The sequence below is a fragment of the Nilaparvata lugens genome, chromosome 5 (genome assembly GCF_014356525.2).
Source record: "Nilaparvata lugens isolate BPH chromosome 5, ASM1435652v1, whole genome shotgun sequence".
Lineage (NCBI taxonomy): Eukaryota > Metazoa > Arthropoda > Insecta > Hemiptera > Delphacidae > Nilaparvata > Nilaparvata lugens.
The window spans coordinates 59,906,140-59,930,883 of NC_052508.1; the positions used below are offsets into that span (position 1 = coordinate 59,906,140).

At 32.3% G+C, this 24,744-nt stretch overlaps 1 protein-coding gene and 1 long non-coding RNA gene across 2 annotated transcripts in view; both read left to right on the plus strand.

The window, feature by feature from the left end:
• LOC111057873 (rac guanine nucleotide exchange factor JJ) overlaps nt 1–24,744 on the plus strand; it is a 40,280-nt gene that overhangs the window by 7,861 nt on the left and 7,675 nt on the right. Inside the window, exons 2-11 of the mRNA XM_039428927.1 lie at nt 2,030–3,721; nt 4,748–5,074; nt 6,098–6,374; nt 7,855–8,030; nt 9,533–9,702; nt 16,188–16,356; nt 17,759–17,953; nt 19,440–19,562; nt 21,058–21,195; nt 23,515–23,619. Of these exons, the coding sequence (XP_039284861.1) occupies nt 2,030–3,721; nt 4,748–5,074; nt 6,098–6,374; nt 7,855–8,030; nt 9,533–9,702; nt 16,188–16,356; nt 17,759–17,953; nt 19,440–19,562; nt 21,058–21,195; nt 23,515–23,619 (3,372 nt within the window). The remainder of the gene's footprint in view (nt 1–2,029; nt 3,722–4,747; nt 5,075–6,097; nt 6,375–7,854; nt 8,031–9,532; nt 9,703–16,187; nt 16,357–17,758; nt 17,954–19,439; nt 19,563–21,057; nt 21,196–23,514; nt 23,620–24,744) is intronic.
• On the plus strand, nt 10,661–12,266 carry LOC120351459. Its single transcript, XR_005571411.1, has 2 exons — nt 10,661–10,967; nt 12,158–12,266. It is a non-coding gene; the product is annotated as an uncharacterized LOC120351459 (long non-coding RNA).

Genomic DNA, 24,744 nt, shown 5'->3' on the forward strand with positions numbered 1-24,744 from the left:
ATCGGCAAAACTGGAAAGATCATGTTGAAATGATGGAGATTGACAGGATTCTCAGGGCAGTCATGTTGTATAACCCGGTTGAGAGAAGTGAGGGCAGACCCCGTGAAAGATGGATGTGATGGTGAGTTTGAAGTCGGAACAGGCAAATTGCCCAATCCTTGAAGGAAGACAACGACGACCACCCTCAATACATGATTGTGTTGGAGATAATAGCCTAATACCACAGATTCGAGTACTGGGTTATCTGTGGGTCTATGCATTAAGGTGCCTCATATATCTGAATAAATAAAAATATCCTAGTGAACGAATAAACCAATAATTATTGAAATTATATAATTATCATAGAACAATCAGCATATCAAAATAGGAGATTACCAAGAATAATGAAAAAAATATTGGAAGAGAATATCCTATTATATTAAGCGAGCAATTTCTGTATTTATATATCTGGTTATTTTTATATCTGGCTATTTATGTTTAACGGATCTCGAAAATGGCTCTAACGACTTTCACGAAATTTGGAACATATAAGGTCTATGATATAAAGATTCGATTGCAATAGGTCTCATCCTTGAGAAAACTCGCTGAACGACATTTAAAGGATAATTCATCCTTGGCTGAAACAGCTGTGGACAGTAAAAACGTGAGTATGTGAAAAATCAAAATATCGCATCCCCGAAATTCATAAGATGACGTATAGCCAGCTGTGAAATATATAAACGATCATTTTAGAGAATTTTGTTCTGTTTATCAATAAATAAAAATAACCAGCGAAGCTCGGTGCTCCGATATTTATCAATGAATCAGAAGAAAATTAAGAATCTTATTCACATCAGGTGGAAACGTGAGGATGAGAGATAGCCGACTTCAGTCAGAACCACTTCAATCTGTCAGCAAAGGGTAAATGGGAAGCTCTGATACTATTCATAAGGCTTGCTGACAATTATTCAAAGTGAGTCTCACTCTAGTCTGGTCGGGGACTTACTTCCTTGTGATAAGAACTGAAATTCAATGGAAGTGGAAGTAAAAGCATGAGAGTGCTTATCGGATCGTTTACTACACAATAGAATCTTTGATATGATCTGATTCTCAACAAAATTCTATTCTCAGAATGATGTAAGCCAGCTGAAAGTGTCTGTGGGAACTTATTTGATCTGAAATTAGAAAGGATTGCTATCCGTTGTTTGAAGTTTGGAAAAACAAATTTGACTTGAACAAGATTGATGTATTTTTTTACAACTATTAAAGAGTTTGCACAGTTAATCCTCTGAAGCTAAATCTAGTCTGAAACAACGTAGTAGAATATTGTACTCATAATTAGTTGTACTCAGATGGCAGTGGAGTTGTAATCAGTTGTATCATTCAAATAATGTATCTTTTGCATCAATTCGACAAAATTGAATGTGAAATTGATATTTTTTCTGTTATAGGACAAGACACGACGAAACGCGTCTCATACTCAGAAGTATTGAGTTTTTCTATTTTTTGGAATTGCTCTTTTCAATACCGGTAACACATTATTTCCAGTAAGCTTGTAATTTCATTCACATCAATATCATCATAAAAACATCTTGATATGGCAGAAGTATTCTTCTTATAATAAGAATCTTCAGAATCTCATTGAATATCTTGAAATAAGGATGACAAGAGCTCTGACAATAATATGTTGAGAAACTTGCAGCCCATGTAAATATTGAATCATGTCACCAGTAATTTCTTGAATTAATGATATTCTAAAAAATCTTGAAAAACGAAAACTATGTTATGTATCATGGTAAAGATATTTGAATTCGGTATAGGACTACAGTACTATAAGAAATTTGGAGAAAGTAGCCTATGTGTATGTCAGAGGCCTTGTTTCTATGACAAAAAACCTTGAAATAATTCGTATATCCATAGATTATTGAACATCAAGAAATAATTCAAGCTGATTGATCTTTTGTATCATGAGTTGTATAATTCAAATCTTGTATCTTTTGTATCAATCCGACAAAATTGAATGTAAATTTGGTCTTTTTTTCTGTTATAGGACAAGATACTACGAAACGCGTCTCGCCCGTCCGTCTACACCGTAGTCACAGCGACCGACAAAACGTCGACAGTGTGCGTGACGTCATCACCAACTATCACATCACCAGCCGACGTCGTCAGCCGCCGACATCAGTTCAACGACACAATGCGACTGACCGTACGACACAGTCGGCCCGACTCGCGCAATGTCCAGTTCGTCGAAAACGGCGGACTGCTACTAACGCCATCTGTCGACTACAAAAAACAACACCGAGCCAGCTTCGATAACAGCGAATTCGGCTACAACTACCTACCGGTCAACGGAAACGCGAGAAATTTGAGCAAACGAAAAGTCAGTCCCGGCCGGCCGAGGCCTAAGGAGCCTCCTCCTCCACCTCCGCCTCCACCTCCTCCACCACCTCCGCCTCCGAGACAAATATTCCCCTTCACGAAAGAGGAGATAGAACACATCAACCATCGACTGGTTGGCAACAATAAGACTGAGATTAAAGAGAGGTTCGTGGAGGGTGGAGATGTTGGTAAGACTGAAATCCCGGAAGAAGGCGGAAGTAGAGGGGTTGATAGAGATGGGAAGTACCTGAGAAGCAAAGAATCTGATATAATTTCAACACAAAGTAAAAAAGAATCATCAAATCAAGATGACACCCACAAAATATCATCCTCGCGTTCCCCAGTACCTTCCCTGAAATTCAGATCTGAAGCATTGGTAAGACTGACTGTATCTTCTGCTGATTCTGATTCAACAGTTGGCAGCACTATGAGAGATACTGATGATGATATCTATTACAGCAACATAGACATATCAAAACAAATAAGGAGGGATAGTGTTGAGAATGACGTTGATGATCATGACGCTCAGGAGTGTACCATTGTGACTGTATCTCCTAGTGCGTCTCATACGGGTAAAAGTGATGGGGTTTCAATGTATGATTCGAATTCAATGAGTAAAAGTAATGGACTATCAACGTCTAGTCCAATGAGTAGGGATGATTCAGTGTCATCGAACCATTCAAATTCATTGATCAGAAATGATTTAGCTCATTCTAATTCAATGAATAGGCACGATTCGACTCATTCAAACTCATCATCAAATTCAATGGTAAGGACTGCTTCAACATCATCTTCTCATTCAAATTCAATGATGAGAAATGATTCCATGTCATCAAATCATTCAAACTCAATGAGAAACGATTCAACGTCATCAAATCATTTAAATTCAAGAACTGACCCTACAACACCACCCAGAAAAACATCAATTATGATAACAGGCAGTGATCAGTTGAAATCACCTGCAACTAGCAATCGAACCTCGGTTATGATTGGAGAATGTAGTAATTACTCAACCCCCTATCCTGTTTATCAAACCTTGGCCGAAATTCATGCCAAATCCAATTCATCCCCGGTGTTATCAACTAACAACAAAGTGACTATTAGTGTTGGTGGTAGTGGAAATACTAGTAATCATACTAGTAACAATTCTAGTAACAATACTAGCAAATTAAATAACAGTAGTAGTGCCGAGCATAGGAGTACTGTGTTTGTGTTAGATACTTCGAGTTTGTCTGAGAAAAATGTTACCAATCCAAATGCAAGAACGGAGGGGAGGGGCGACAGTTCACCATCCAATAGAAGGACGTCTACCATCGACATAGTGGCTGAGGAGGAGATGAATGAGCTTATTAGGTTGAAGGTAAGCTGCTTATTCCCATTAAATTTAATTAGTGATTCAGAATTCAGGAGAATACACTCCATGCAGAAAATTCAACTTTATGCATTCATTCATACCATAAGTCAATGAGAAACAATGAGTAGGTACATCATCAAAATGATAAGGAGAAAAAATAAGGTAACTTTATGCTATTCCTCTCCCAAATTTAGATATGGTTACACATAGTCCGAATAGGTGAGTCTTGTAGTTCTTCACTTCAAAAATGTTTCAGTTCTTAAAGATGTTCACAAAATAGATTTTCAAATTTTGATGCTTTAAAACCAAGAATAGAACAGATATTCCACATTATTATCACGTAAATAGAAAAAATAACATATTCAATTAAATCATGTGGGAGAAATTTTATACAATTATTCCTTGGAAGTAATATCTGTTATTCTATTTACGAGTGAAGTATACAAATCCTTGAATAAATATGTAGAAAATTCAACTGAATCATGTAGAAGGAATTTTATCCAATTTGTTTTAGAAGTAATATCAATAATGATTAAAGTATGTAAATCATTGAGCAAATAGGCTATAGTTATAGAGTGGTGATTGGGAATCACTGAACTGAGAATTAACCTGAATAAAGATGAATTAATTTACAATAAAGAGGAAAAAATTTTTAAATCTTAAAGATATACAGTATATTCCAATAAATTTCAGAGAGTGACTAGAATGTCAAATAAATATTGTATTACTATGGCATGAATTAAGATCATTCACTTGAATACTAAATGTATTTGATGTTTACTATTTATTGTAATTTTTGAGAGAAACAATTATAGATCAAACTTCTTGTTTTACTCTCAATCATTGAGTAGCTTATATATGAACAACGGAATATGATGAATGAATTTAGATGTAGTTTGATTTCTAAATGAATTCTTGTGAGATAGATTCGATTTGCATCGACTCTATTCAATGACAAACTCTTATCATTCTTCATATTTTCACAAGAAATAAGTTTAAATTCCATTCAAAATTTTCTTTATCATTCTACAGGTTGACCCAGTAGAAGCGGTCAGGAAAAACCTGGTACCACACGTATGCGGCCTGTCAAAACTACACAGTTCCTTCCCGCCCAACCAACCAGACCATTTCCACAAGAAGGACAGTTCACAGGCGTACAGAGGCGCTTCCTCCAACGAGGGAGTCGACAGCCGGCGGTCGGCGGGTGACGGAAGTGGCAGCGATGTGAACCGGTCTTCCTGTCCCGACAGCCCGTGTCACAGTGATGCTCCCTGCGTCGATGATGACAGTGTGTTCATTGACCAGGATAGTGCGAAACAGCCCATCTATGCCAGTGAACAGGATAAACAGGATGATGAGGTGATTATAATTATTGATTCAATCGACAATCATCAAGTAGTGGTATTAATAAACGTATAGTAAGTCCTAGTAAGCATTGATAACAGTAATAATCAACAATCAAGCAGTCTATCATGCATTCATTAATAATTATTTTATTCTCTTGTCTTTAAATTTGTCAGCAATGTATTATCTTATCTGCGCATCATTTCCTTCTTCTATTCAATAATTGATATTTTATTCATTTATTTATCAATTCTTGATCTTATATTATATGAAATAATATTGAAGCCATTTGAAATGTCACAATTGGTCTTGCATTTCATAGTTGTTATTCATTAAGTAATTAACAGTGATATCTGGAATAATATTTTTCTTTGTATCATTTCTCAATGAAACTTATTCTCCCATAAATGGATTGAATGTTTCTATTTCTATTTAATAATAACTGATTTATATCAGAATGTCAATTATTGATTTCTATTGAAGCAAAATTTCTATACATAACTACAGCGTCTTGCTATTTTTAGGCTATATCACTCTCACAATAACAACTTAAATGAAAAATTTCCATTCACAAACAGAAAATTCAGCAATGCATCAATAAACGTAGATGTTCATCGTTGTGTGACGAGTAAAAAGTTGAGATTACAGTAGCGCAAGGGTGAATATAGCCAAAATGCACGATGTTTCTCTCGTAATCTGGTTTGCACTAGCCGGCAGGGCAGACGTCCTCTAAAGTGTGCGAGGAAGACTGGTTATTGGAGATGGACTATCACTTTCTTGACTATTTCAATGTTTCTTTCTTATTATCAATCATAATAAACATAATAATAATCCTTATTATATGCAGTCAATCACCTCAAAGTAAAACTTCTGCTATTTCAAATAGGTGAACAGCCTATGCAACTATTACAACTGGGTGAACAGCTACAAGGAAATTCGGTAAGAGTTCGTTGAAAATAATTTAATATTCATTGACATTTGAACAATACAATTTCTCATCCATTTCCATCTGTATAATAATCCTTATTTTTGTTGCAGGTGGAAGTGCAAACCCTGTTCGACGACAGCCACCACTACGAGTCCCTGACCCGCAGCGACCCCATCTACGAGGAGATCCCCATCTCGGACACCCCTCCACCGCTTCCACTGTCACCTCCTCCGCCCCTGCGATCCATCTTCGAGGGTGCCACCAAGTACGACATCCTCAGCTACCTGGTCGGCGCCAAGGAGAGGGTGAAAGGCGGAGGAGAGGGCACTGAGGAGGAAGAGGACGAGGAAGAGGAGGAGGAGGTCGAGGCTGATGATGAAGCTGAAGGTAACAATGAAATATTGAAGATTTGGTTGGTGTAAGCTTATTATATCGATTGATCATTGATTTATTCCGGATTATTCTTGGAGTGTAAAAACCTTAGACATGAAATAACCTGAAAATTTGGACTTATCAAAAATTGGATAAGGGATAGGAAGGACTACGCCTGTTTTTAATTCCACTACGTATGTTTACCATAAAATGAAACTATATAAATAAATTATCTTCTTGAAATGTATGAATTCAGTGCTACTTATTTTGATTTAGAATCATAGTATCTTTTTTGAAATTAATAAAATATTAGATTGAAAATACAAATTATAACTATCTTGATCATTTGTTTTTGAGAACCTTTGTAACATATTAAATGCATTGTTCCTAGATCTAAAATTTACATTGAAATTTGATTTCGGAAATGTTTTTCTGATAGTATTGTTCATTTTTGCACTGTAAGATATGCAAATAAATTATCTTCCATTTATTTTTAATCTATTATTTTATTATTTCAAAAAAGGATACTTCAATCCTATTTTATAAATCAAGAAATTATTATAGAAATAAAAAGTTTTACTTTCAAACCCTTCTCAAACGGTTTTTTTTTTTTACATAGAAACAACTTCAAGTAGCACTATTAAAAACACTTTATTTGAAAATATGTATTCTATATAATGCAATAATCAACATGTTGGGTAGGGTAGGGACAGAACTTTGGGTGTGGTGAAGGTGATGTAGCAAAATATCCATATTATTGATTAAAAAATACTTGAGGAGAAGGCTGATGATGTAGTTGAAGTAGAAAATTAGTTCAGAATTATATCATTGGGATATAAAAGCTCAGATATTGTCGTGCAATGTTGAATTCAATTGAAAATGGAATTACATTTCCAAATGGAATTGGAACATTTGCATTTGCTGTTCCTGCCTTAGAAATTAGTTCTAGCCTTTATAATACTATAGATCTATTTCATTCTTGTTACCTGTGGCATAGAATTTAAATTTTATTTTTTCATATATATATTTCGATAATTTGATTTTATGGGAGGATAGTTGGTATTTTTCCGTGATTGAAACAATAAGAATCAGTTCAGCTGAAGATGTGGCAGGTGTTGCCATGAAACCTGGTTCTGTAATTTAAATTGACTTTGAACAAATATAGTGGTATTGACAATTTCATATTTTCCATTTTTATTTTTTGTATATATTGTCTATTTGAAAAATATATAAATAATATTGATATTCATTTATAAATAGCTTGCCAACACCTCCTGACGGCACTCAGCCAAGGAGAAAATGCTCACAATAAAAATGTATTAACATTTACTTGATTATGTTCTAAAATGTAATGAATTTCGTTCAATAAAAGCCTTTATTTATTTATTATTATTTATTAGTGGTATTGACAACATCAACATCTTATTCTTTCAATCATGTATATTTGTTTCATTGTGTTCAATTTTTTTCAAATAATTTTCATTTTGATTTGCAGTAGAGAGAGAAGTAGTGTCACCCTCTCCTTCACCAGTAGGCTCGCTTCACTCGCGCGTCAACTCGCTGGACCTGAGCAGTGGCATCAGTCAGCTGAGTAACGCTAGTGACTCCAGTGAGGACTCCTGCATAGGGGTGGGGGGACCCCCTGACACCGCTTCCATCTCCTCCGACCTGGTAAGCTATCAAAAAGACTCTTATGCAAGGCGAAGCTGTGCAAACGGCTTTGGACATTTGGCATTTGGATTATAGTATAGAATCAATCATTATTCATAATGAGATTTTCAAAAATATATCAAAAACTTCCATTAACTAATTTGTAACAAACATGAATTTGAATTCAGATTTGAATAATTCACAGGTGCTTGTTTGTGCTTGCATAATTAATGTTTGTATCAAATTGTATGAAACTGAGAAATACACAGAATTCATCCCATCATTATTCATGTATGAATTTCTTCAGGATAAACTTGAGAATAACATCTGGCCCTTTTTCATCAAATCATAATATTTTTGTATTTGTATGCACTTATTTGTGTAGTTCATCAGTTCAAAAATGCTGCGAAAATGACTTTGTTTGGACTAATGATCAAGGATTGCTCCCTCACACACTCACAATAACTTTTGTAACATATAATATAAAATATGTTGCAAGAATAACAGAGAATCGCATGACCTGCTGTTGGTGGGGAGTCCATTCATGTCTCTCTATTAACGGATAAATTAATTGGATGAATAAATAATTTGAAATTATATACCATAATATTATACAATAAAATCATGTTCCAAAGCGATTGTAGTGAATATTAAATGCTAATTATATTATTTTGACCCTGTGATCAATTTAATTAATTAACACTCATTCACTGGTCAAATGTAGCCTCAAAAAATTTTCAATTTGGACTTAATTCCGTCTCAGCGCACCATTATCTTCTTAAAAAATTCAAATTCAAATTTATTTATTCCACACTCATGAATACATATACATATAGATCAAACAAAGCTCAACATGACAATACAATCCAACCAAAGTGAAATAATAATAATAAACGGTAAGTGAAAAAACCACTGGCATAAGATGACTCTTGTTCGCCTGTGGGAGTAGGAGATGAAATTATGATACGCTTTACCTGAATTATGAATACCTAATACCTTAACCTAAAATGAATTATTTGTTGTTTTTTGTAACAACAGGAAAAACCAGTTTTATTGATTTACTGTGGCAATATCCTACCAGAGACTCTTGAAAGAGTATGTGAATTTTCAAGAACATATAAAAAAATTGTACCGTAGGACAAAATAAAATCAACAAGGATCCCTCCCTTAACATAATCTCTTTGTGGTATGAAAAATCTATCTGTCAGCAAACCTTTCTAGTCCTCAAATAATAGTGTATCCCACCTGAGTAAATGGGAGCTTTCTGGAAAGATGAGGGCCCATATTTGTTGGTTCCGTTATAGAGCTCTTAATGGGAAGCATATAGTTTCCTCTGAACTGATGGAGACCATGACTCTTCTGAAGTTAGATAGGCGTACTAATGCTTTGGATTTATCACTTGTGTCGGATATGGGCTTTCAGTCGTACAGCCTTTGTTCTTATGACCTACATGTATAATGCATTATTTATATAATCATCCTCATCCTTTTTACAAATTAGTTCATGAATTTGTGATGTTGAAGGTGCGCAAAAGCAGCGCGGAGATCGAGCGCAATGACTCAGGCGTTGGTTCGGAGACAAGCAAGTGCAGCCGCACCAGGTGGCAGCACCTGCCTGTCAGCTGCATCCGTGAGGACCAGCAGCACAGCTGCGAGGACTGCCAGCAGCCGGTCGAGACCCAGGTCACTGACAGGTCAGCAATACAGGATAAATCAATTCATTCATAGCATTTTATTGCCAGGAAACATGAATATTCGTAAGCAAAGTTATAGTACAACTAGACCTACACAGTCTCCAGTGAATGAGATTTTCATGTTATTTATTAATCCACATACAATTCAGCTAAACAACAGCTGAAACCCCAAACATGCTCCCTCAACATAACAGTAAGACTCAAATAGGTACAATAATTCATATTAAAAAAAATATTAGTAAACTAACGTTAGAAAAAATGTACTTGAAACCATTTGGAAAAAGAAGGTGAGAATTGACATGAAATGTTGATGGAGAGATGATAGAGAAGATGAGGATGATGATGATTATGATAAATGCCAATGAAGAACTATAACAATAGGGGGGAAATTTGGGGGCTATTCAATTCAATTCAATTCGTTTATTTCCACTTGGCATGCAATACATGTACATATTTATATTCGATATTCAACAAAATAAGAATCACATTTTTACAAAAACAGTAGAAAGAACATATTGATTGAGTGGAATTCCCCCAGTAAGACTATGCGTCTGAGATTGGGGGACAGTTCCTGCAAGCAGTATTATTCAATAAGTAGTTATATGGTATTATATTTACCATGAATTACAATATGTGTGATTAAAATTACACAACTAAGATTCAGATAACAGTAGGTGGATTATAAGTGATAACATCATATAGTGTTGGGTGTAGCTTAATATCTAGAGTGGGAGAGCAAGAGGACCCAAAAACCGGAGGTAATTTATTGTTTTATAAGCCTCTATTATGTTTTGGAACACAGAGTTATGACACAGAGTATTTCCGGCTCGAAATCGGTTTTTAAGTCCGAGGCCGTGGCCGAGGACTAGAAAAAATTGAGAGCCGGAAATACATTTTGCCCATGGTGCAAACGCTATTTTTTCGCCACACCCAACAAAAAAATCCCCTCCCAACCCAGGTAGCACACCTACGTGTTTCCAACGTTGAAATTTGGTTGTTGAGGTCGAATAACCGTTAGCGGTTGAATTTTTCAACGTTTTAAATACAACATTGTTTTCAACGGTTGATCTCTCGTTAAAAACACGTTGAAAACGAGCTTCCAATTCCACCACTCACAGCGCTACAGTATGTAGTCCTTACAAAAACGGATCTAGCAACTTTCGTCAACGACCGATCGACGCCATTTCATGTTAGAAATTATTTTCATCACGTTGATGAAAGCTGTGAACTCTTTTAGAAGTGTCTACCCATTCCACTTTGACTTGGTAAGTTTCTTTAATTTATTATTTTTATTTAAAAAATGAGATTGTTTGGTGATTTATTGTCTAAACTTGAAAACAAATATTGTGTGTTATTTAGCCTACACTTGTTTACATTCGAGGTTAGGGTTAGGTATATTTGTTAACTGGGCTCTAATTTAATATATTAAAAATTAATATAATACAATAAGCTTGGTTTTAAGTATTGTACATGTAGCCTACTACTTAACTTCCAAATAAATTACAATTACTTTGATTTCTACACAAATATTTTCATTATGCTATCTATGTATTGTTTTTGTCACAGGACTGCTTGTGTTGAGAAATTGAATGAAACTTAATAATATAATGAAAAATATAAATTTTTAAAACATAACCCAATTTAACCTGCAAACAATGGAAGTCTGTTGCTATGGCACTAATAAATTGTCTATGTAGGCTAACATCAAAGTGATTGCTTTTAACAAGTTCAGTACCAATAATTAACTCGGTGATCCAAAAAATTAAAAACGGGTGCCCGGAGTTCACCTCATAAATATTAACATTTTCCAAATATCGTCATTCCATGGTGACGAAATTTAGCTTAAACTTGTTCATTTTAAAATTTAATTTCCAATTAATTTATGAATGTCTACAACTCATATGTCAAGGATATTTTTGATTAATTTCATTGTGATTTTAACTTTTGGTCTAGGTTTACAAAATTTAGTAGGCCAATAAAAAATGGTTAAAATATCGGCATACAACTGTTTTTTTTTCATAAAACTAAGTATGTACCTACAGTAACTATTACATTTTACTCATAAATCTAAAAAGTAACTTTTTTACCGTTTTTATATAGAGCCTTATTTAGTTCTATAGGCCTAATGAAAGAGGAGTATTTCAAGTTAAAATTCGTCTATGCTACAAAATTTGGAAACCCAATATTCTTACTTTATTCTTAGTCAATTTGAATGTTTGAACGAATATCTAAAAAACAGTCATCACCTCGCCTTGTGATTCAAAATATCAATGTGTATAACAAAATATTAGATGTGCACTTGAAAAAAATTTTTGTACTTGTCCCTTTATCCCTTTTGTCTCTTTTAACCATGCAACACCTGTATCAAATAATAACTCCTATGTGGTGGCAAAATTTCATCTGCCTTCATATTTATAGAATTTCTCATTAAAATTTATATTACCTTATGTTTCAGATTCTATCAAACAATCTTGTGGGTCGACTGTGGGCATTAAGACCCAAATTGAAGACGCTATTAAGGATTGGCTAAAATATGGGACAGTATATGAGTATTTTCAGTGGAGAAAAAAAACAATCTAATTTTGTCGGTAATTAAAAATATCAAGGTATAAAATAAAATATTTAAACACATTAATATTTATGTTTATATTTATATTTATTTTACACAAATATTTAATAAAATATTAAAGTATTATGAAATGAAAGTGGAAAGTTATTTTGAAAGTTCCTTTCTATTGAAACACTGTAATAAAATATTTGTTTGGCTATTACATAAATCACAAACAATCATCATACCTGAAAACTAAAATGTAGGGGGGTTTATACGATGCCAATTGACAAGACAATAATATTGTCTTCTGAAATGTACAGCTGGTGTAAATTATCAATTGAATCTTTTAATTCTAAAACCATCATCTAGGCATGGCTAAATAAAAACTAATTGACAACATCAGCTGACGGTTTAAGAAGACAATTATTATTGTTTTGCCAATTGGCATAGTTTAAACCTGGCATAAATGTCAAGTAAAAATTTAGATGATCTATATTATTTGCTAGAAAGAATTGAGCTATTTTTACTCACCACAGATGAAATTATCATACTAAAAATTCAAGATTTTTAAACAACTGCTGAATTCTTGAAATAATAGTTTTAAGTTAGGTATGTTTCTTACAGACATAAAATGTTTTTGAGCTTGGCAGAGTATATTAAACAATCTTGTGGGTCGACTGTGGGCATTAAGACCCAAATTGAAGACGCTATTAAGGATTGGCTAAAATATGGGACAGTATATGAGTATTTTCAGTGGAGAAAAAAAACAATCTAATTTTGTCGGTAATTAAAAATATCAAGGTATAAAATAAAATATTTAAACACATTAATATTTATGTTTATATTTATATTTATTTTACACAAATATTTAATAAAATATTAAAGTATTATGAAATGGAAGTGGAAAGTTATTTTGAAAGTTCCTTTCTATTGAAACACTGTAATAAAATATTTGTTTGGCTATTACATAAATCACAAACAATCATCATACCTGAAAACTAAAATGTAGGGGGGTTTATACGATGCCAATTGACAAGACAATAATATTGTCTTCTGAAATGTACAGCTGGTGTAAATTATCAATTGAATCTTTTAATTCTAAAACCATCATCTAGGCATGGCTAAATAAAAACTAATTGACAACATCAGCTGACGGTTTAAGAAGACAATTATTATTGTTTTGCCAATTGGCATAGTTTAAACCTGGCATAAATGTCAAGTAAAAATTTAGATGATCTATATTATTTGCTAGAAAGAATTGAGCTATTTTTACTCACCACAGATGAAATTATCATACTAAAAATTCAAGATTTTTAAACAACTGCTGAATTCTTGAAATAATAGTTTTAAGTTAGGTATGTTTCTTACAGACATAAAATGTTTTTGAGCTTGGCAGAGTATATTAAATTACCATGGTAATTTGGTTGTAACCATCTCAGTTTTTTAAACAAACTGTTATCATACTAATTTTTGTGGATCAAAATTGAAGTAATATGGAAATAGAAAGAAAAATAAAAATCTCAGTACCCTTTTTGAATCATTTAAATAGTGATTAAATAATTCAAAAAGGGTACTGAGATTTTTATTTTTCTTTCTAGTTCTATAAAAAGTAGCCCTATACAGAAAAGAGATGAAGTAATATGGTTTTTATTGTGTGTTTTTAATGTCACCTTACCAATGTACCGCATTGCACGGTAATATTTCTGTTACATGAAATCATATGTAAATAAATGGAAATATGATTTCGTATTTTCATCTCTTTTCAAATGATTTTAGAAATATTACCATGTAATTGATAAGGTACCGGTTCAAAAGTATGGCTAATTCAACGTCTATTTATAGTTGAAAATAATGGTTGCCACGACGTGCTTTCAACGTCTATTTATAGTTGAAAATAATGGTTGTCACGACGTGCTTTCAACGTCTATTTATAGTTGAAAATAATGGTTGTTACAATGTTTTTTCAACTATTATTCAACGTTGAAAATAACGTGGAAACGGCGGACATTTTTTCGTGTTTTCAACGTTGAATTTAAACGTCTTTTCAACGTTAAGGTATTACGTGTTTCTAACGTTATTTCAACGTTTCTGTGCTACCTGGGATATGATTGTGAGTTGATATAAATAAATTAAATTACCAAAATACAATATAATATAATAATATTAAATCATCAATACAACACACATTGTAGGTATCCATATAAGCTCTGATCTAAGACCTGATTTGAATTGAGGAAAGCCATCAGCCAGGATTAAGTGAGTGCATGACTGATATTCATCAAGCAGACTAGCGAAACCTGTGCGGAGCATAGAGGAAGGTAACGGTCTACAGGCCAACTGTGAAAGATATCTTTCACCTGAGGAGCATTCATTGTATCACACAGCATAGGCCTCCAAATAATAATGAAAATGAGTGCCTCTATAGTGTGATTCATCTCAAACTGTCAGTATTGGTTGAATAGGGAAGCATTAAAAGTTGTTTATGACTAATGCTGACAGATTGAGAAGTAAATCTTGCTACAAGAAATCAACTTTGAACTGTCAGCATTGTTTAAATGGGAAGCATTTAGTGCTGTTTATGAGGAATGCTGACAGTTTGGAGTGAATCAAATGTTTTGGTTTCGCAACAGCTTATTATCACATTATGCTCAGTAGCCTTGCAATGGACTCACTACTACTACTGTAAACACCTCCGAGATTTGAATGTGGATAAGTTTAATCTAGATTGTTACATGGACACAATCTTTGGGCTACAATGACGATGAAAACGTAATGTGTAACAAAATTATTAATATGTTGGCTTTCTTTCTAGAAAAAAATTTAGTTTTCATCTTTTGAAAAATAATTTGTAGTCTTTAAATTATAGTTGAGAAAAGATGCTATGAAAATACATTTGAAAATCCTTTCCATCTTGAACCTTTTCCTGAGAGTCATGATTTTTTCCATAGATACTATGGTTTTAAAGCATAATCGTATTATACTTTATTGTATAAATAAGTATATTACATATAGTAATAGAATTGAATCGACTATTCATTTATTCCACACAAGCCAAAATTTCTATGAAGCTGAATTAACGTCAGAGTTTATCACAGTCAAACATCCTTGAGTCTATAGCCTACATGTATTCTGTTAATATTAATAAAACTGTAATCTGTCAAACCAAATCAAAACTCAAAATTCAAACCTTACTATTGATGTGTAATGAACAGTAGTTGTCATTTCAAATTCTACAAACCTCTTCTCGCAGCTTGATAGGAACCTGTAGAAATCTCTTCTCAAAGTAGCAGTCCTAATTATATAGTTTAATATTTCTGAATATAAAGAAAATAGAAATCTCAGTACCCTTTTTTTAAATATTTTATCACAACATAAAGTAGTATTTATTTACATTTGAGTAGTATTTATTTATTTAATTCATATCACTTGAAAATGGCATAGATGACCGAAACATGTTGTGATAAAATTTTTAAAAAAAGGGTACTGAGATTTTTATTTTCTTTATATTCATATTACAAGTAGCCCTATACAGGAAAGAGATTTATTATTTCTATTTATATTGTTCAAATTATTAGGTAGCCTATTCAACAATTCCACACCTATCAATCTAGGGTTTTCCCTCATAGAGTGAGCCTATGAGACTGAACGATCAGGTTAGGTACTTCTCGTCTATTATTATATCCATGCTCAGCATTAAAACGATTCTCATAAACAAATATGATATCAGGGTCAATAATAATTCACCAACTAAAATTCAATCGGTCACCATTTCACCAATCAAATGTAATATTTGATATGCTGTGCCTTTCCTCAAGTTAATAATTTGTAAACAATTTAATTAATTGATCAACGAAATTGTTTTTTTTTATTGTAGTCTATTATTTCATTGTATTTTTAAAGGATTACAAATAATTATGTTTGAATTTTGTTGCAGTGGCCTGATGTTCGCCCCGCTTGTGTGTCGCAAGTGTGCCAAACGGCGCACGGAGCGACGGGAAATCATCACTGAAATTGTCGAAACGGAGGAAAAGTATGGCCGCGACCTGCGAATCACTCTTGACGAATTCTACAAACCAATGCTGGTCGCCGGGCTGCTAACACAGGTAGGGGTGACGCTAATATCTACACAAATGAATACTTGAATACATAAATATTTACATCTTTCAACTGTTATCATTAATTGTATGGGAAGCATTGATCAAATTAGAAATAGAAATAGATATAATTATCAGCCGATAAATACTTAAAATAGTATCTACAGTGGGCCATATACAGTGGCCATAGTACAGTGGGCAATTAATAAGTACATTGTGATAGTTGTAATCTTCCAATAGATATTGGAATTTATATATCCACATAGATATGTCCACATTCTAATAAAAAATTCAAAATTAATCAAATATTATTCATTGTCATGGACCTGTATCATTCAAATCAATTATTTATTTTCTATTGCCATCTAAAAGTAGGTCTACACATGTATTGACAAATTAATGGAGAAAAAGAGAAACTAGTCTAAAATATTACTCATATTATATAGGATGAATCTACATAGATCATACTTATTCACAAAGTGAATAAGTATTACAGGTTCAAATGAATGTTTCAAGTTCAAAAAATTTCTCAATATTTTCATTATGAGAGGATGTTCAACAAGCCACATATCCAATTTTCCAAGAGCCCACAGTGGTCTTATTGCAAATATATTATGGTGGATCTGGGCCTCCATATTACACAATCATATAAAGAATGGACAACATCAATAGCACATTTTAATAAAATGTTATAAAAATTTACTGTTCTTTTTTCAACTGGATTTTTTTTGACATTGTCTATGTTGTAACGGTTCTGTGACATACCTATCAATTATTCATTGATATGCAGTAGACTAGACTCTATTTTTCAATATTTATATAACTTGCAATATCAATATTCAACTATAACATCTATGATCAATCAACATATTAACTTTTTGTGTAGTTGAGAAGTTGATGTTGTGTTTTGAGAAGTTTTTTGACAATTTCTTAGTCTTTTTCATTCAACATATTAACTATAATAAATCTCACAACATAATATTATTAATAAATAAATAAAGTAGTATAATAATAATTAAATATTTATTATAAATTAATTAAAAAAATTAATTATATTATAATTTAATATTCTTTGGCCATTTTTACAAGAATTTTAGGTAATTTCGGTGTATTTTTTGGAAATTTTATGAGCATCGATTTCGGTATTGAACCATTCAAACTCTTATAATATAAACATATAACCGTTATTTAACGTTATATGTTTGCTGTATTTTATTTTATTTGCACTTAAAAAAGTGCTTTAATTAGTTGAAACATGTTGTGAATTAATATAACATAAAAACGGGTACTTGAGGGTTTTATTTCACTTCAATATTTGTTGTAGTAGAAGTGGCCCTGTGAGGAAAAGTGAAGCATATCAACTATATAGCATGATGTATCTATCAACTTCTCTTTTTTTCTCTTTCCAAAGGAGCAATTGTCGGCCATCTTTCTGAACACGGCGGAGCTGCTAGAGCATAATGCTGTGCTGGCAGAAAAACTGAGGGACGCGTTGGAGATCGCTCTGGACCAGGGTGACGAGGATTTGCTGACTGTCAATATTGGCCGCCTGTTCCTTGATGCTACACCAATGCTGCATGCATTTGAGTCCTACTGTACTAGACAGGTGGGTATTATTCAATTCACCTGCTTATTTCTTATTTTTCACCTGGATTTTCTATCTAGCCTACTTTCATATTCCCTCTTTTCTTCAGGTCTAATCTATTACATTACTTATATTTTACTTGACTTATTACCTTATGATAGCTGCATTGTATAGTGTTATTCATCATTTTTTGTGTTGGTAGGACAATAATTATGGAACTCTATCCTTTCGCCATCAAAAATGAAATTCAAATATATAAATGAATAAAAACCATTCTGATATTCAATGGTTCAATGTAGAGCCAAGGAATAAGAAAAATTAATTTGTAACATGAGGCTCTATTCCACAAGAAAATATTCATTTGATATTTGGCTTGATCTTTTTTAATGTATTTTTTGAGACTCATCTATTTCTATCCATTAACTTGAGAACTCCATTTTTTTAATTATTATTGAATGGAATTGATAATTCATACGATTTATAAAATTGATTTCGTGTGATTTCCAATTAAGTAGCCTACATGAATTGAGTATGCTATGAGGAGATACAGAAAAGGTTGAGATTTAGCCTATCTTTTTCTGTGTCTTTTTAAATAGGCTACCTGAAAAATGCATTTTTAATGTTTGTTTGGTTTTAAATCTAGATTTGTATTTCAAGTGTGAATGTTTATTGTTTTATTACAGGAGGAAGATTTTTCCATTTATTTATTGCTTCATCTTATTGAAAAAATGAAAATGTTTTATTGGCAGAAATATAAAATTACAACATCTTAGAAATACATAATAAAAGCAATACAAATTTTACAACATGAAAAAAAACTATTACAAAATAGAATGCAATGCCAAGTGAGTATTTGCATCTCGAGGTACTAAACCTGTTTGAGATGGTGATATGAAATTGATTACAAAACTAGCGCTAAAAAGTAGTTACAGAGACCGACAGTCGCATATGAAGTGACATATTTTACATAACAGTATCGATGATTTATCAATTATTTTGTTAAAGTGACTATTCAAGTAACAATTTTTCTTATTCATCTTTGCAAACTGCAAAGATATGAGGAAACTCTAGGTACTGTTATACTTATTTCACTTCTATCAAATAGTCAAATAACGTTTACTTATTTCTATTTTTCTATATTATTGCATTATAGGGTTTTGATGCAAACTCTGTGAGTGATTTTTATTCATTCTCGCAAAATTTTATTCTTCTATATTCTGCTATAATATACATTAGTTTGCATATTGCATTATCTTATATACATCATGGTATGATAATTACTTATTCAACAAATTTAATTTATACAATATCGAGTTGGGTTAAGACTGTAGTCTTCTTCTCTGAATCTTATATGAATGTCTTATGTGTAGTAGTAGTGTTATGTGTAGGTACTCTAAATAATTATCATATTTTTGAAAATGATAGGTGAATTTTATAAATTCGTCATCACATCCCTGATGATTTGTTATAAACAAATTGTTAATTGTGACAATTTGCTATATTCCAGGGAGCTGCTTCGATGCTGTTAACAAATCTTGAGAAAGAGAAGGAGCTGCTCCGAATATTTTTGAGAGTGTCGCAAATGGAAAACACTGTGCTCAGGCGCATGAACCTCAACTCTTTCCTGATGGTAACAAATATTTAATTACTAGTTACTACTAGACGGGTAATCATAATCAAGTAGCCTACTAGCTTTGATCACTAGTTAAATACTTTTGAAAAACACTCAAAGCCACGATATAATACTGTAGAACTCCAATTATCCGAATTAATGGGGACCAGGACCCATTCGGATAATCAAATATTTTGATAATTTGATAATCGGAGTTCTTTTTTTTTAAATTGCCTTTGGAGAGAAAAAAGCTACGTTTTGATATTGCACTATTTTTTTATTGAACTAAATGAAAGAAACATTATATTTTCACATGTTCTACTACACCGACTTCTCGGAGGGAAGGACAATAGTGAGCGAACGCGCAAACACTGGCTTCGCGGGGGGAAGAATAATAGCGCACTTGGACTTTTTTTAGACAAATTTTTTTCTGAAAGTGATTCGGCGGTTCAGATAGTCGGAGTTCGGATAATTGGAGTTCTACTGTATTTCCATTAATGCCTATAGTATTTTGAAAGTTGCTGTGGTATATCAATACTTTCAACGTGAAATTTTCATTTTCTATACAGGGTTGCCATCAGGAGAGGGTTTTGACGCAGACTCTATGTGTGATTTTTACTTCATTCTTGCGAAATTCTATTCTTCTATATAATGTTATTTGTATAATATACATTAACTTATTTTGTATATTGTAAAACATCAAAGTATTAATTCAATTTATTTGAGTTTAATTAGAAAGATGCAAGCAATCATAATGTGAGATAAATATATGGTAGTAGTTCCAGATAAAATTATAACGGTTTTCCCAATACTACTTCAACTGTGAATAATTTCGAGTGTGTATTATTAATAATTCAGTTTGTAAATTGTAATTTTATTGATAATTGATGCGAGATACATGGCAGCAGTTCTAGATAAATTATAATGTTTTTTCTTCTAATAATATTCAAACCATGCATAATTTTGAGTGTTTATAAGGAAGTTACCGAAGATCTAGGGATCCAGAGCTACAAAATTTTCATTGATATGCAGTAGACTAGACTCTATTTTTCAATATTTATATAACTTGCAATATCAATATTCAACTATAACATCTATGATCAATCAACATATTAACTTTTTGTGTAGTTGAGAAGTTGATGTTGTGTTTTGAGAAGTTTTTTGACAATTTCTTAGTCTTTTTCATTCAACATATTAACTATAAATCTCACAACATAATATTATTGTTAAATAAATAAAGTACTTTATACTACGTAGTATAATAATAATTAAATATTCATTAATTATATTATAATGTAATATTCTTTGGCCTTTTTTCACAAAAATTTTAGGTAATTTTTGTGTATTTTTTGGAAATTTTATGAGATACATCCAACTGAAAAATACAGCTCTGGACAGGAAACGATGGAAAGCTGCCTACCAATCAAATGATTGAAGCTGAAAAAGAATAATTGATAATTCTGATTGTATATAATTTAATTGATAACTTAGATTGTTTATTTGCTTGGTACAGGTTCCAGTACAGCGCGTGACCAAGTACCCGCTTCTGCTGGCGCGTCTGTACAAGGTGACTCCCTCGCACCACGTGGGTCGTGAAATGCTCAAAGACGCCCAACAGAACATCGAACTGCACCTCGAGCATATGAACTCAGTGAGCTTTCAGTTTGATTTCCAATTTTTACAATTTCCACATGGGATGATAAAATTCTAGTGACGATGTATGAGAGCTAGAGCTGTGAAAAAGCTCTCTAAAATGGTCTGCAAGAATACATAAATAGGACACTGATTGACATGGGCTACTTTTAAACTGATAAAACAAAATAGAATCTTATAGCACCCTTTATTTTTTAAAGTTTTTTTTTTTAAAAAGGGTGCTATAAGATTTTATTTAAAGTTTTTTTAAAAAATAAAGGGTGCTATAAGATTTTATTTTGTTTTATTACATAAATAGGCTATATCAGATATCAGAAAGACAAAGTCTCTGCTATGTACTCTTTGTATTATTCGCGTAATCATTCATGTACTCAATTAAGTCCAATCCATGAACTTTTTATAATCTACACTTTATGTATATTTTTATACGAATGAAGTGTAACTTTATAAGAAAACCACTCAATATGTATGAAACCCTTACATTTTGGCTTCTCAATACAAGTGACAAATCGCAATTATATATTTTATGAGAATTAAACACGTATGAATGTTGAATAAATTCAAATAAGCATTTTAATAAATCTATATAAATGAAAAAAACATACTAAACTCACAAAATTTGAATGAAACTTTGTTAAAAACGTATAATATAGAAATGCAATCTGAGAAATTGAATATGAATACTGTCTTATTGATGTAGGATGGTGTAACAAAGCAATAATGATTTGGCAAGAGTTTCTTATTATTTAAAAACTAACAAGTGGAAGATTAGTAACACTTTCCAGTCGTTGTACATAGCCTAGTAGCCAAATTATTGGTATTTGAATTTATGCATAAAACTGGAAAAAATAATAAACTATTGTAGAATGATGTACATGTGATTGAAAAAATATATTTATCCAATGATCAAATATTCTCCAATGATCGCAGAATAAAATAGAATTATTGAATAACCAGCCGTCAGGCTCGCTTCGCTCGCCATATCCGTCTAGCCAGGGGGCCCGCCCCCTGGACCCCCGACTGGATCGTCCAAGAATGAGATCAGCAGGCTCGCTTCGCTCGCCTGCATTTTCCATTTGAGCATTTTTATCATATGTTAGGACAATCCAGTCGGGGATCCAGACTAAACGTCTGGCTAAACGGATATGGCGAGCGAAGCGAGCCTTACGGATAGAAATATAATATTCCCAGGATTGAAGTAGCAGTGCCCAATCAATTTTTCCGCGATAAATGCATTTAAATCTCCAACTTGGTGCCAACCTAACAAAGTCAACTCAACTTAATGCCAACCTGACAAAATTATTTATTTAGTTGCCAGTTAACAACTGTTTCGAAGAGGTACTCTATCTAGATTATAGTTCTATAGTAACATATGATATGGAAATTTCAATTATAATTAAGAGATTGAGAGAAGAAGAATATACATGCTAAAAGACGAACTTTAAACCCTTAAAAACAACCCTTAGAGTCAAAATATTGCCAAAAGATTTCTTAGTGCGCCTCTAAAGGGCCAACTGAACATACCTACCAAATTTGAACGTTTTTGGTCCGGTAGATTTTTAGTTATGCGAGTGAGTGAGTGAGTGAGTGAGTGAGTGAGTGAGTCAGTCAATCAGTCAGTGAGTGAGTGCCATTCCGCTTTTATATATATAGATAGTCATAATTATCTATCATATCAGAATTATTCAGTGGCACTCTATAAGCTATTACTGAAATTAGGTTACCTGCTCAAAAATCTGAACTATTCAGCCTGATGACCTCTGCAACAATCCAGGCCTATAAAAATTATTTTACAGTCTTCACGTGAAATATCTATCAATATACAAAATCTTATGTAAAATATTATATGAAAAGTATTATTCGATTTTTATAACACTAAATGTGAAAAGACGTAGAAGATTACCGTATACATAGTTCTTCATAATAAAATGTAAACAGCTTTATCAAAGAATTCGAGACACGAAAGGCTAAATAAAAAATAGCCCATCTTGTTGAATCTCTTGAATAATTTGCAAAATCTTGATGATTTTCTCTAACTATGCATCAGAGTTTGAAATGAAGAAGTTTATTGAATAAACCAAATGAACTTCATTCCAGTTCCTTATTGAAAATTATCATAATTATTGAAATGATAATAATAAAAATGAATAATTATCACTTACTTTAAATTTACATAATTATTTCAGTAATAGGATCAGTGGATTTCTTCGAAAATATCAACACAAAGAATTGCTGAGATTCGAAAAGTTAATTTTTATTATAGATTTAGCTGATTTAAATAACTGTTTAACTATTCATATGTTTCTCCTTTTTCCAGTTGGCAAAGGACATCAGTACAACAAAACTGTGGCGCAGGATATCAATAATGAATGGCCGAAGGTCGAGCAGTGAGAATGATATGATCAACATCAAATTAAGAAAAGTAAGAGATTCATTTCACAATTTCTGTAGGAAATCTACTCTTGTTACCTAGGATCTACATTATAAGTAATCATTAATTTTTTGGCTATGGTGATGAGTTTTGTTGAATTAAAATGTTTTGTGACGTTTTCAGTGGTTTTGCGTTCACTTGTTTTGCATTGAATTGATAAATTTGAGTTCACTTTGTATTCTGACTTTTGAATTAATTTATATTGGTTTGTTGTGGACTATAGAAGTTTCTTGGTGGGATTGGAAATTCAATTTATATTTATTATTATGTAAGAATGAATTGGTATAACAATGACCAAATAAATTTGTTCGACAGTAATTTATTATAGAGATCATTATAGAGAGACTCATTGTAAAATGAGAAATAAATTTAAAAATCTTAAGAATTTATGTTTGCATCCATTCAAGATGTCAAAATGTTTTCCGATTATTTATACAGATCTTATCGGTCAGTCAAAATAAAATTCTACTCTATCTGAGAACCTACCAGTAGGTGATCACATTCAATCGAGTGAAATAACTTTTTATCATGATTTTTCAACACTTGTACTGTTTCATAACAGTAAACTATATTAAACACTGAACACAAAATTTGTGTAGGCTATTATTTGATAATAACTCACACATTTGAATGAAATTCATATATATTTTTAAGAATGTTCACCATTGACTGTACTGTTATTGTAATACTCTTCCAAATTGACAAATGTATGTTATTTTTTGTGTAGTGATGAAAATGGAAAAATATTCTATTATACTCTGAAGACTTCTACACCCTCTAATTCTATTTCATTTATTTTGATCCAGGGGTTCCAGAATACTAGACAACCTCTTCCATTAATAATATACTAGATCAAATTTATCTAAAATCAAATTTATGATTGGAAGAAATCATCAGAATTAACGAAAATCAGGATTATTTGATTTGATCTGTAAGATTCCAAACAGCAAATTAAGTTATGACTACATCTCAAGACTTCTCCAAGAAAATTCTGGACAACCTCTTCCATTAATAATATACAAGAGCAAAATTTATCTAAAATAAAATTTATGATTGGAAGAAATCATCAGAATTAACGGAAATCAGGATTATTTGATCTGAAAGATTCCAAACAGC